The following is a 14611-nucleotide window of genomic DNA, read 5'->3' on the forward strand; positions in this document are numbered from 1 at the left end:
CCCACATTAGCTGAGCACTTGTTGGCTGCTTTTCCTTCACTCTGTGTTTTTTTGGTTACTCCATATGTGTTATTTCATAGTTTTGATGTCTTCACTATTATTCTAAAGAAAAACCCTTTAATGAGTAGGTGTGTCCAAACTTTTGACTGGTGCTGTACATACTTGTATGTAATGTAGGTGTTTGTATCCCGAGTGTTCTCTACCTTTACAAAGGTAAAACTAGTGCTTAGCAATGCCTCTCCACTCACCATCTCTTTGTGTGTGATGGGTAGCATATTGGTGAGGTGGTCCTCTGATCCTAGGGGTCTGCCAAGCCCCAGACCTCCCAGGCCCAGGTCATGACTGTGCCTAGAAGGGGGAATAGGAGGAGGGGATTTGCTTCCCCCATCCAACTTCCTGACCTGCCGCTCCCCCTTGGAGCTGGCTGAGATGTTGACGGCCCCAGCGCTGAACTTGCGGACTGGATTGGTCAGCCACTTCTTCAAGGTGCTTACGGAACGTCGCGAGCCTGGGGAGCTGTGGGCGGAGCTACAGGAAGCCGTCAGGGTCGGAGGCAGGGACGCCACGGAGGTGGAGATGCTACCCTCGCTGCCTGCAGCCGAGTATGAGTCTGGAGGGAGGGAGAGGAGGGAGAGAGAAAACGGGAGATGGAGGGAGGGGGCAAAGGTCACATAACAGGTCAAGAGAAGAGGAATGATAAACTCTCTATGTCAACGACTGGGATTTTTCATCTCTCCAGATAGACAAATGGAAGTTTAACTAAGGCAAAGGGCAGCAGCAGACACACAGCAGCAGACACATATTTTTGGTGCAGAACTAGAGCGGGATAAATACGCTAGCAAAACAATGGATGACCATAGAGCTGGATGAACACAGAGCTGGTTGAACACAGAGCTGAGTGATCATAGAGCTGGATGACCATAGAGCTGGTTGAACACAGAGCTGAGTGATCATAGAGCTGGATGACCATAGAGCTGGTTGAACACAGAGATGAGTGATCATAGAGCTGAGTGATCATATAGCTGGTTGAACACAGAGCTGGATGACCATAGAGCTGAGTGATCATAGAGCTGAGTGATCATAGAGCTGAGTGATCATATAGCTGGTTGAACACAGAGCTGGATGACCATAGAGCTGAGTGATCATAGAGCTGAGTGATCATAGAGCTGAGTGATCATAGAGCTGAGTGATCAAAGAGCTGAGTGATAATAGAGCTGGATGACCATAGAGCTGAATGACCATAGAGCTGGATGACCATAGAGCTGGACTAGAGGAAATATGAGGAGAAAGGAACAGTAACTCTCCCCTCTCTCACCCTCCCTCATCAGTAACTCTCCCCCCTCCCACTCACTCAACAGTTACTTTCCCCCTCCCTCAACAGTAACTCTACCCCTCCCCCTCCCCCTCCCCCTCCCCCCCCCCTCCCCCTCCCTCAACAGTAACTCTCCCATCTCCCCCTCCCTCAACAGTTAATTTCCCCCCTCCCTCAACAGTAGCTCTCCCCTCCATCAACAGTAACTCTCCCCTCTCTCACTCTCCCTCAACAGTAACTCTCCCCTCTCTCACCCTCCCTCAACAGTAACTTTCCCCTCTCTCACCCTCCCTCATCAGTAACTCTCCACCCTCCCACTCCCTCATCAGTAACTCTCCCCCCTCCCCCTCCCTCATCAGTAACTCTCCCCTCCATCAACAGTAACTCTCCCCCTCCCTCATCAGTAACTCTCCCCCCTCCCCCTCCCTCATCAGTAACTCTCCCCCTCCCTCATCAGTAACTCTCCCCCTCCCAAATCAGTAACCCTCGCCCTCCCTCAACAGAAACTCTCCACTCTCTCCCCTCCCTCAACAGTAACTCTCCTCCCTCAACAGTAACTCTCCCCTCTCCCCCTCCCTCAACAGTAACTCTCTCCTCTCTCCCCCTCCCTAAACAGTAACCCTCTCCTCTCTCCCGCTCCCTCAACAGTAACTCTCTCCTCTCTCCCCCTCCCTAAACAGTAACCCTCTCCTCTCTCCCGCTCCCTCAACAGTAACTCTCCCCCTCCCTCAACAGTAACTCTCCCCCTCCCCCTCCCCCTCCCTCAACAGTAACTCTCCTCCTCCCTCAACAGTAACTCTCCCCCCTCCCCCTCCATCAACAGTAACTCTCCCCTCTCTCACCCTCCCTCAACAGTAACTCTCCTCTCTCTCACCCTCCCTCATCAGTAACTCTCCAACTCCCTCAACAGTAACTCTCCCCTCTCTCACTCTCCCTCAACAGTTACTTTCCTCCCCCTCCCTCATCAGTAACTCTCCCCCTCCCTCAACAGTAACTCTCCCCTCTCTCACCCTCCCTCAACAGTTACTTTCCCCCTCCCCCTCCCTCATCAGTAACTCTCCCCCCTCCCCCTCCCTCATCAGTAACTCTCCCCCTCCGCCGACCTCATCAGTAACTCTCCCCCTCCCCCTCCCTCATCAGTAACTCTCCCCCTCCCCCTCCCTCATCAGTAACTCTCTCCCTCCCTAATCAGTAACTCTCCCCCTCCCTCAACAGAAACTCTCCACTCTCTCCCCTCCCTCAACAGTAACTCTCCTCCCTCAACAGTAACTCTCCTCTCTCCCCCTCCCTCAACAGTAACTCTCTCCTCTCTCCCCCTCCGGCAACAGTAACTCTACCCTTCCCTCATCAGTAACTCTTCCTCAACAGTAACTCTCCCCTCTCCCCCTCCCTCAACAGTAACTCTCCCCCTCCCTCAACAGTAACTCTCCACTCTTTCTCCCCTCCCTCAACAGTAACTCTCCACTCTCTCCCCTCCCTCAACAGTAACTCTCCACTCTCCCCCTCCCTCAACAGAAACTCTCCACTCTCTCCCCTCCCTCAACAGTAACTCTCCTCCCTCAACAGTAACTCTCCTCTCTCCCCCTCCATCAACAGTAACTCTCCTCCCTCAACAGTAACTCTCCCTCTCCCCCTCCCTCAACAGTAACTCTCCCCCTCCCTCAACAGTAACTCTCCACTCTTTCTCCCCTCCCTCAACAGTAACTCTCCACTCTCTCCCCTCCCTCAACAGTAACTCTCCACTCTCCCCCTCCCTCAACAGTAACTCTCCACTCTATCGCTCCCTCAACAGTAACTCTCCCCTCTCTCACCCTCCCTCATCAGTAACTCTCCTCCCTCCCCCTCCCTCAACAGTAACTCTCCACTCTCCCCCCTCCCTCAACAGTAACTCTCCACTCTATCGCTCCCTCAACAGTAACTCTCCCATCTCTCACCCTCCCTCATCAGAAACTCTCCCCCTCCCTCAACTGTAACTCACCCCTCTCTCACCCTTCCTCAACAGTAACTCTCCCCTCTCTCACCCTCCCTCATCAGTAACTCTCCTCCCTCCCTCAACAGTAACTCTCCCCTGTCTCACTCTCCCTCAACAGTAACTCTCCCCTATCTCACCCTCCCTCATCAGTAACTCTCCCCCTCCCTCAACAGTAACTCTCCCTCTCTCACCCTCCCTCAACAGTAACTCTCCCCTCTCTAACCCTCCCTCAACAGTAACTCTCCCCTCTCTCACACTACCTCAACAGTTACTTTCCCCCCTCCCCCTCCCTCATCAGCAAATCTCCCCCTCCCTCAACAGTAACTCTCCCCTCTCTCACCCTCCCTCAACAGTAACTCTCCCCTCTCTCACCCTCCCTCATCAGTAACTCTCCCCTCCCTCAACAGTAACTCTCCCCTCTCTCACCCTCCCTCATCAGTAACTCTCCCCTCCCTCAACAGTAACTCTCCCCCTCCCCCTCCCTCATCAGCAACTCTCCCCCTCCCTCAACAGTAACTCTCCCCTCTCTCACCCTCCCTCATCAGTAACTCTCCCCTCCCTCAACAGTAACTCCCCCTCCCCCTCCCTCATCAGCAACTCTCCCCCTCCCTCAACAGTAACTCTCCACTCTCTCACCCTCCCTCATCAGTAACTCTCCCCTTCCCTCATCAGTAAATCTCCCTCCTTCCCTCCCTCAACATTAACTCTCCCCTCTCTCACCCTCCCTCATCAGTAACTCTCCCCCTCCCTCATCAGTAACTCTCCCCCTCCCTCAACAGTAACTCTCCCCTCTCTCACCCTCCCTCAACAGTAACTCTCCCCTCTCTCACCCTCCCTCAACAGTAACTCTCCCCTCTCTCACCCTCCCTCATCAGTAAATCTCCCCCTCCCTCAACAGTAACTCTCCCCTCTCTCACCCTCCCCCATCAGTAAATCTCCCCCTCCCCCTCCCTCATCAGTAACTCTCCTCCTCCCTCAACAGTAACTCTCCCCTCTCTCACCCTCCCTCAACAGTAACTCTCCCCTCTCTCACCCTCCCTCAACAGTAACTCTCCCCTCTCTCACCCTCCCTCATCAGTAACTCTCCCCTCCCTCAACAGTAACTCTCCCCTCTCTCACCCTCCCTCAACAGTTACTTTCCCCCTCGCCTCCCTCATCAGTAAATCTCCCCCCTCCCCCTCCCTCATCAGTAATTCTCCCCCTCCCCCTCCCTCAACAGTAACTCTCCCCCTCCCTCAACAGTAACTCTCCCCTCTCTCACCCTCCCTCATCAGTAACTCTCCCCTCATCAACAGTTACTTTCCCCCCTCCCCCTCCCTCATCAGTAATTCTCCTCCTCCCTCATCAGTAACTCTCCCCTCCCTCATCAGTAAATCTCCCTCCTCCCCCTCCCACAACAGTAACTCTCCCCTCTCTCACACTCCCTAAACAGTTACTTTCCCCCTCCACCTCCCTCATCATGAACTCTCCCCTCCCTCATCAGTAACTCTCCTCCTCCCACAACAGTAACTCTCCCCTCTCTCACCCTCCCTCAACAGTAACTCTCCCCTCTCTCACCCTCCCTCAACAGTAACTCTCCCCTCACTCACGCTCCCTCATCATTAACTCTCCCCTCCCTCAACAGTAACTCTCACCTCTCTCACCCTCCCTCAACAGTAAATCTCCCTCCTCACCCTCCCTCAACAGTTACTTTCCCCCTCCCCCTCCCTCATCAGTAACTCTCCCCCTCCCCCTCCCTCATCAGTAATTCTCACCTCGCTCATCAGTAACTCTCCCCCTCCCAAATCAGTAACTCTCCCCCTCCCTCAACAGAAACTCTCCACTCTCTTCCCTCCCTCAACAGTAACTCTCCTCCCTCAACAGTAACTCTCCTCTCTCCCCCTCCCTCATCAGTAACTCTCCCCCTCCCAAATCAGTAACTCTCCCCCTCCCTCAACAGAAACTCTCCACTCTCTTCCCTCCCTCAACAGTAACTCTCCTCCCTCAACAGTAACTCTCTCCTCTCTCCCCCTCCCTCATCAGTAACTCTCCACTCTCCCCCTCCCTCAACAGTAACTCTCCACTCTCCCCCCTCCCTCAACAGTAACTCTCCACTCTTTCGCTCCCTCAACAGTAACTCTCCCCTCTCTCACCTTCCCTCATCAGTAACTCTCCCCCTCCCCCTCCCTCAACAGTAACTCTCCCATCTCCCCCTCCCTCAACAGTTACTTTCCCACTCCCTCAACAGTAACTCTCCCCTCTCTCACCCTCCCTCATCAGTAACTCTCCCCTCTCTCACTCTCCCTCAACAGTAACTCTCCCCTCTCTCACCCTGCCTCATCAGTAACTCTCCCCCTCCCTCAACAGTAACTCTCCCCTCTCTCACCCTCCCTCAACAGTAACTCTCCCCTCTCTCACCCTCCCTCAACAGTAACTCTCCCCTCTCACCCTCCCTCAACAGTTACTTTCCCCCTCCCCCTCCCTCATCAGTAAATCTCCCCCTCCCCCTCCCCCTCCCTCATCAGTAACTCTCCCCCCTCAACAGTAACTCTCCCCTCTCTCACCCTCCCTCAACAGTAACTCTCGCCTCTCTCACCCTCCCTCAACAGTAACTCTCCCTCTCTCACCCTCACTCATCAGTAACTCTCCCCCTCCGCCTCCCTCAACAGTAACTCTCCTATCTCCCCCTCCCTCAACATTTACTTTACCCCCTCCCTCAACAGTAACTCTCCCCCTCCCCCTCCCCCTCCCTCAACAGTAACTCTCCCCCTCCCTCAACAGTAACTCTCCCCCTCCCCCTCCCCCTCCCTCAACAGTAACTCTCCCCTCCATCAACAGTAACTCTCCCCTCTCTCACCCTCCCTCAACAGTAACTCTCCCCTCTCTCACCCTGCCTCATCAGTAACTCTCCCCCTCCCTCAACAGTAACTCTCCCCTCTCTCACTGTCCCTCAGCAGTTACTTTCCCCCTCCCCCTCCGTCAACAGTAACTCTCCCCTCTCTCACTGTCCCTCAGCAGTTACTTTCCCCCTCCCCCTCACTCATCAGTAACTCACCCCCTCCCCCCTCAACAGTAACTCTCCCCTCTCTCACCCTCCCTCAACGGTAAATCTCGCCCTACCTCATCAGTAACTCTCCCCCTCCCCCTCCCTCATCAGTAACTCTCTCCCCTCCCCCTCCCTCATCAGTAACTCTCCCCCTCCCTCAACAGTAACTCTCCCCCTCCCTCATCAGTAACTCTCCCCCTCCATCAACAGTAACTCTCCCCCTCCCTCAACAGTAACTCTCCCCTCTCTCACCCTCCCTCAACAGTAACTCTCCCCTCTCTCACCCTCCCTCAACAGTAACTCTCCCCTCTCACTCTCCCTCTCACCCTCCAGTTACCTTCCCCCCTCCCCCTCCCTCACCATTAACTCTCCCCCTCCCTCATCAGTAACTCTCCCCCTCCCTCATCAGTAAATCTCCCCCCTCCCCCTCCCTCATCAGTAACTCTCCCCTCCCTCAACAGTAACTCTCCCCTCTCTCACACTCCCTCATCAGTAACTCTCCCCTCCCTCAACAGTAACTCTCCCCTCTCTCACCCTCCCTCATCAGTAAACTCTCCCCCTCCCTCAACAGTAACTCTCCCCTCTCTCACCCTCCCTCATCAGTAACTCTCCCCCTCCCTAACAGTAACTCTCCCCTCTCTCACCCTCCCTCAACAGTAACTCTCCCCTCTCTCACCCTCCCTCAACAGTAACTCTCCCCTCTCTCACCCTCCCTCAACAGTAACTCTCCCCTCTCACCCTCCCTCAACAGTTACTTTCCCCCCTCCCCCCCCTCATCAGTAACTCTCCCGCTCCCTCGTCAGTAACTCTCCCCTCCCTCAACAGTAACTCTCCCCTCTCTCACCCTCCCTCAACAGTAACTCTCCCCTCTCTCACCCTCCCTCATCAGTAAATCTCCCCCCTCCATCAACAGTAACTCTCCCCTCTCTCACCCTCCCTCAACAGTTACTTTCCCCCCTCCCCCTCCCTCATCAGTAACTCTCCCCCTCCCTCATCAGTAACTCTCCCCCTCCCTCAACAGTAACTCTCCCCTCTCTCACCCTCCCTCAACAGTAACTCTCCCCTCTCTCACCCTCCCTCATCAGTAAATCTCCCCCCTCCCCCTCCCTCATCAGTAACTCTCCTCCTCCCTCAACAGTAACTCTCCCTCTCTCACCCTCCCTCAACAGTAACTCTCCCCTCTCTCACCCTCCCTCAACAGTAACTCTCCCTCTCTCACCCTCCCTCATCAGTAACTCTCCCCTCCCTCAACAGTAACTCTCCCCTCTCTCACCCTCCCTCAACAGTTACTTTCCCCCTCCCCTCCCTCATCAGTAAATCTCCCCCCTCCCCCTCCCTCATCAGTAACTCTCCCACTCCCCCTCCCTCAACAGTAACTCTCCCCCTCCCTCAACAGTTACTTTCCCTCTCTCCCCCTCCCTCATCAGTAACTCTCCCCCTCCCCCTCCCTCGTCAGTAACTCTCCCCCTCCCAAATCAGTAACTCTCCCCCTCCCTCAACAGAAACTCTCCACTCTCTCCCCTCCCTCAACAGTAACTCTCCCCTCTCCCCCTCCCTTAACACTAACTATCTCCTCTCTCCCCCTCCCTCAACAGTAACTCTCTCCTCTCTCCCCCTCCCACAACAGTAACTCTCCCCCTCCCTCATCAGTATCTCTCCCTCAACAGTAACTCTCCCCTCTCCCCCTCCCTCAACAGTAACTCTCCCCCTCCCTCAACAGTAACTCTCCACTCTTTCTCCTCTCTCAACAGTAACTCTCCACTCTCTCCCCTCCCTCAACAGTAACCCTCCCTCAACAGTAACTCTCCACTCTCCCCCTCCCTCAACAGTAACTCTCCACTCTCTCCCCTCCCTCAACAGTAACTCTCCACTCTCTCCCCTCCCTCAACAGTAACTCTCCACTCTATCCCTCCCTCATCAGTAACTCTCCCCCTCCCTCAACAGAAACTCTCCCCTTTCTCAACAGTAACTCTCCACTCTCTCCCCCCTCCCTCAACAGTAACTTTCCACTCTCTCCCCTCCCTCAACAGTAACTCTCCCCTCCCTCAACAGTAACTCTCCCCTCCTTCATCAGTAACTCTCCAATCTCTCCCCTCCCTCAACAGTAACTCTCCACTCTCTCCCCTCCCTCAACAGTAACTATCCACTCTCTCCCCTCCCTCAACAGTAACTTCCCCTCTCTCCCCCTCCCTCAACAGTAACTTCCCCTCTCTCCCCCTCCCTCGTCAATAACTCTCCCCTCTCCCCCTCCCTCATCAGTAACTCTCCCCCCTCCCCCTCCCTCATCAGTGACTCTCCCCCTCCCTCAACAGAAACGCTCCCCTCTCTAAACAGTACCTCTCCCTCAACAGTAACTCTCCCCTCTCTCACCCTCCCTCATCAGTAACTCTCCCCTCCCTCAACAGTAACTCCCCTCCCCCTCCCTCATCAGCAACTCTCCCCCTCCCTCAACAGTAACTCTCCCCTCTCTCACCCTCCCTCATCAGTAACTCTCCCCTTCCCTCATCAGTAAATCTCCCTCCTTCCCTCCCTCAACATTAACTCTCCCCTCTCTCACCCTCCCTCATCAGTAAATCTCCCCCTCCCCCCTCCCTCATCAGTAACTCTCCCCCTCCCTCATCAGTAACTCTCCCCCTCCCTCAACAGTAACTCTCCCCTCTCTCACCCTCCCTCAACAGTAACTCTCCCCTCTCTCACCCTCCCTCAACAGTAACTCTCCCCTCTCTCACCCTCCCTCATCAGTAAATCTCCCCCCTCCCTCAACAGTAACTCTCCCCTCTCTCACCCTCCCCCATCAGTAACTCTCCTCCTCCCTCAACATTAACTCTCCCCTCTCTCACCCTCCCTCAACAGTAACTCTCCCCTCTCTCACCCTCCCTCAACAGTAACTCTCCCCTCTCTCACCCTCCCTCATCAGTAACTCTCCCCTCCCTCAACAGTAACTCTCCCCTCTCTCACCCTCCCTCAACAGTTACTTTCCCCCTCGCCTCCCTCATCAGTAAATCTCCCCCCTCCCCCTCCCTCATCAGTAACTCTCCCCCTCCCCCTCCCTCAACAGTAACTCTCCCCCTCCCTCATCAGTAACTCTCCCCTCATCAACAGTTACTTTCCCCCCTGCCCCTCCCTCATCAGTAATTCTCCTCCTCCCTCATCAGTAACTCTCCCTCCTCCCCTCCCACAACAGTAACTCTCCCCTCTCTCACCCTCCCTCATCAGTAAATCTCCCCCTCCCCCTCCCTCATCAGTAACTCTCCCCCTCCCTCAACAGTAACTCTCCCCTCTCTCACCCTCCCTCAACAGTTACTTTCCCCCCTCCCCCTCCCTCATCAGTAACTCTCCCCCTCCCTCATCAGTAACTCTCCCCCTCCCTCATCAGTAACTCTCCCCCTCCCTCAACAGTAACTCTCCCCTCTCTCACCCTCCCTCAACAGTTACTTTCCCCCTCCACCTCCCTCATCAGTAAATCTCCCCCTCCCTCATCCGTAACTCTCCCCCCTCCCCCTCACTCAACAGTAAATCTCCCCTCTCTCACCCTCCCTCAACAGTAACTCTCCCCTCTCTCACCCTCCCTCAACAGTAACTCTCCCCTCTCTCACGCTCCCTCATCAGTAAATCTCCCTCCTCCCCCTCCCACAACAGTAACTCTCCCCTCTCTCACCCTCCCTCAACAGTAACTCTCCCCTCTCTCACCCTCCCTCAACAGTAACTCTCCCCTCACTCACGCTCCCTCATCATTAACTCTCCCCTCCCTCAACAGTAACTCTCACCTCTCTCACCCTCCCTCAACAGTAAATCTCCCTCCTCCCCCTCCCTCAACAGTGACTCTCCCCTCTCTCACCCTCCCTCAACAGTTACTTTCCCCCTCCCCCTCCCTCATCAGTAACTCTCCCCCTCCCCCTCCCTCATCAGTAATTCTCACCTCGCTCATCAGTAACTCTCCCCCTCCCAAATCAGTAACTCTCCCCTCCCTCAACAGAAACTCTCCACTCTCTTCCCTCCCTCAACAGTAACTCTCCTCCCTCAACAGTAACTCTCTCCTCTCTCCCCCTCCCTCAACAGTAACTCTCCCCCTCCCTCAACAGTAACTCTCCACTCTCCCCCTCCCTCATCAGTAACTCTCCACTCTCCCCCTCCCTCAACAGTAACTCTCCACTCTCCCCCTCCCTCAACAGTAACTCTCCACTCTTTCGCTCCCTCAACAGTAACTCTCCCCTCTCTCACCTTCCCTCATCAGTAACTCTCCCCCCTCCCCCTCCCTCAACAGTAACTCTCCCCTCTCTCACACTCCCTCAACAGTTACTTTCCCCTCTCTCACCCTCCCTCAACAGTAACTCTCCCCTCTCTCACCCTCCCTCAACAGTAACTCTCCCCTCTCTCACCCTCCCTCAACAGTAACTCTCCCCTCTCACCCTCCCTCAACAGTTACTTTCCCCCTCCCCCTCCCTCATCAGTAAATCTCCCCCTCCCCCTCCCCCTCCCTCATCAGTAACTCTCCCCCCTCTCCCTCCCTCAACAGTAACTCTCCCCTCTCTCACCCTCCCTCAACAGTAACTCTCCCCTCTCTCACCCTCACTCATCAGTAACTCTCCCCCCTCCGCCTCCCTCAACAGTAACTCTCCCATCTCCCCCTCCCTCAACATTTACTTTACCCCCTCCCTCAACAGTAACTCTCCCCCTCCCCCTCCCCCTCCCTCAACAGTAACTCTCCCATCTCCCCCTCCCTCAACATTTACTTTACCCCCTCCATCAACAGTAACTCTCCCCTCTCTCACCCTCCCTCAGCAGTTACTTTCCCCCTCCCCCTCCCTCATCAGTAACTCACCCCCTCCCCCTCAACAGTAACTCTCCCCTCTCTCACCCTCCCTCAACGGTAAATCTCGCCCTACCTCATCAGTAACTCTCCCCCTCCCCCTCCCTCATCAGTAACTCTCTCCCCTCCCCCTCCCTCATCAGTAACTCTCCCACTCCCTCATCAGTAACTCTCCCCCTCCATCAACAGTAACTCTCCCCCTCCCTCAACAGTAACTCTCCCCTCTCTCACCCTCCCTCAACAGTAACTCTCCCCTCTCTCACCCTCCCTCAACAGTAACTCTCCCCTCTCACCCTCCCTCAACAGTTACCTTCCCCCTCCCCTCCCTCATCAGTAACTCTCCCCCTCCCTCATCAGTAACTCTCCCCCTCCCTCATCAGTAAATCTCCCCCCTCCCCCTCCCTCAACAGTAACTCTCCCCTCTCTCACACTCCCTCATCAGTAACTCTCCCTCCCTCATCAGTAACTCTCCCCCTCCCTCATCAGTAACTCTCCCCTCCCTCAACAGTAACTCTCCCACTCTCTCCCCTCCCTCAACAGTAACTCTCCCCTCTCTCACCCTCCCTCATCAGTAAACTCTCCCCCTCCCTCAACAGTAACTCTCCCCTCTCTCACCCTCCCTCATCAGTAACTCTCCCCCTCCCTAACAGTAACTCTCCCCTCTCTCACCCTCCCTCAACAGTAACTCTCCCCTCTCTCACCCTCCCTCAACAGTAACTCTCCCCTCTCTCACCCTCCCTCAACAGTAACTCTCCCCTCTCACCCTCCCTCAACAGTTACTTCCCCCCCCCCTCATCAGTAACTCTCCCGCTCCCTCGTCAGTAACTCTCCCTCCCTCAACAGTAACTCTCCCCTCTCTCACCCTCCCTCAACAGTAACTCTCCCCTCTCTCACCCTCCCTCAACAGTAACTCTCCCCTCTCTCACCCTCCCTCATCAGTAAATCTCCCCCCTCCATCAACAGTAACTCTCCCCTCTCTCACCCTCCATCAACAGTTACTTTCCCCCTCCCCCTCCCTCATCAGCAACTCTCCCCCTCCCTCATCAGTAACTCTCCCCCTCCCTCAACAGAAACTCTCCACTCTCTCCCCTCCCTCAACAGTAACTCTCGCCTCTCTCACCCTCCCTCAACAGTAACTCTCCCCTCTCTCACCCTCCCTCAACAGTAAATCTCCCCCCTCCCCCTCCCTCATCAGTAACTCTCCTCCTCCCTCAACAGTAACTCTCCCCTCTCTCACCCTCCCTCAACAGTAACTCTCCCCTCTCTCACCCTCCCTCAACAGTAACTTTCCCCTCTCTCCCCCTCCCTCATCAGTAACTCTCCCCCTCCCCCTCCCTCGTCAGTAACTCTCCCCCCGCCCAAATCAGTAACTCTCCCCCTCCCTCAACAGAAACTCTCCACTCTCTCCCCTCCCTCAACAGTAACTCTCCTCCCTCAACAGTAACTCTCCCTCTCCCCCTCCCTTAACACTAACTCTCTCCTCTCTCCCCCTCCCACAACAGTAACTCTCCCCCTCCCTCAACAGTAACTCTCTTCTCTCTCCCCCTCCCTCAACAGTAACTCTCCCCTCCCTCAACAGTAACTCTCCCCTCTCTCCCCTCCCACAACAGTAACTCTCCCCTCCCTCATCAGTATCTCCCTCAACAGTAACTTTCTCCCCTCCCTCAACAGTAACTCTCCCTCTTTCCCCTCCCTCGTCAGTAACTCTCCCACCAAATCTAACCCCTCAACCCCTCCCTCAACAGTAACTCTCCACTCTCTCCCCTCCCTCAACAGTAACTCTCCTCCCTCAACAGTAACTCTCCTCTCTCCCCCCCCTCAACAGTAACTCTCCCTCTCTCCCCCTCCTCAACAGTAACTCCCCTCCCTCCAGTAACTCTCTCCCTCCCCTCAACAGTAACTCTCCCTCCCTCATCAGTATCTCTCCCTCATCAGTAACTCTCCCCCTCCCTCAACAGTAAAACTCTCCCCTTCTCAACAGTAACTCTCCACTCTCTCCCCTCCCTCAACAGTAACTCTCCCCTCTCTCCTCCCTCAACAGTAACTTTCCCCTCTCTCCCCCTCCCTCATCAGTAACTCTCCCCCCTCCCCTCCTCAACAGTAACTCTCCATCAGTAACTCTCCCCTCCCTCAACAGTAACTCTCCACTCTCTCCCCTCCCTCAACAGTAACTCTCCTCCCTCAACAGTAACTCTCCCTCTCCCCCTCCCTTAACAGTAACTCTCTCCTCTCTCCCCCTCCCACAACAGTAACTCTCCCCCTCCCTCAACAGTAACTCTCTTCTCTCTCCCCCTCCCTCATCAGTAACTCTCCTCCTCCCTCAACAGTAACTCTCCCCTCTCTCACCCTCCCTCAACAGTAACTCTCCCCTCTCTCACCCTCCCTCAACAGTAACTTTCCCCCTCTCCCCCTCCCTCATCAGTAACTCTCCCCCTCCCCCTCCCTAATCAGTAACACAAATTGTTTTGCTCAACAGAAACTCTCCACTCTCTCCCCTCCCTCAACAGTAACTCTCCTTCAACAGTAACTCACTTCTGCCCCTCCCTTAACACTAACTCTTCCTCAGTCTTACCAGTAATCCCCTCCCTCAACAGTAAGTTAGCATTCTCCCCCTCCCACAACAGTTCTTTATAAAGCTTATGCTGACTCAACAGTAACAGTTGCCCAAATAAGGTACTCTTTCTCCTTCCACAGTAATGTAAGTGTTTCCAACAGTAACCCTCCCTCAACAGTAACTCTTCTCCACCCTGTTTCAACAGTAACTTTCCCCTCTCTCCCCCTCCCTCATCAGTAACTCTCCCCCTCCCCCTCCCTGTGTCAGTAACTCTTTTAGGCTCAATCAATATCTCTCCCTCAAAACACAAACCACTGTCCCCTCCTCAACAGTAATCAAGCCTCCCTGAAACAACTTCTCTTTTCTCTGTCTTAACAGTGTTCAACCACTCCCCCTCCCTCAACAGAACTCTCCCCTGAAAATAACTTCTTTCCCACATAGTAATCACAATCATCAGGTTCAGTAACTCTCCCCTCCCTCAACAGTAAAATCAGGGAAGAATCATCCCCCTCCCTCAACAGTAACTCCACTCCTCTCCTCCCTCAACAGTAACTCTCTCCTCTCCCCTCCCTCAACAGTAACTCTCCACTCTATCCCTCCCTCATCAGTAACTCTCCTCCTCTCTCCCCTTTCTCAACAGTAACTTTCCACTCTCTCCCCTCCCTCAACAGTAACTCTCCCCTCCCCTCAGTAACTCTTCCTCCCTCATCAGTAACTCTACTGCCTCCCTCAACAGTAACTCTCCATATCCTCCCTCAAAGTAACTATCCACTCTCTCCCCTCCCTCAACAGTAACTTCCCTTCTCCCCCTCCCTCAACAGTCCCTGCTGTCCCCCTTGTCAATAACAGTCTGTCTCTCCCCCTCCCTCATCAGTAACTCTCCCCCTCCCCCTCCCTCATCAGTGACTTCCCCTCCCTCAACAGTTTCCCCTCTCTAA

General features: G+C 54.8%; 1 protein-coding gene across 2 annotated transcripts in view; it reads right to left on the reverse strand.

Annotated features, from left to right (window-relative positions):
• LOC135504018 (rho guanine nucleotide exchange factor 25-like) overlaps positions 1 to 14611 on the reverse strand; it is a 105452-nt gene that overhangs the window by 38825 nt on the left and 52016 nt on the right. For both annotated transcript variants that reach the window (XM_064922263.1, XM_064922264.1), the window contains exon 2: positions 249 to 610. In XM_064922263.1, the coding sequence (XP_064778335.1) occupies positions 249 to 610 (362 nt within the window). The remainder of the gene's footprint in view (positions 1 to 248; positions 611 to 14611) is intronic.

Source organism: Oncorhynchus masou, chromosome 18 (assembly GCF_036934945.1).
Source record: "Oncorhynchus masou masou isolate Uvic2021 chromosome 18, UVic_Omas_1.1, whole genome shotgun sequence".
Classification (NCBI taxonomy): Eukaryota; Metazoa; Chordata; class Actinopteri; order Salmoniformes; family Salmonidae; genus Oncorhynchus; species Oncorhynchus masou.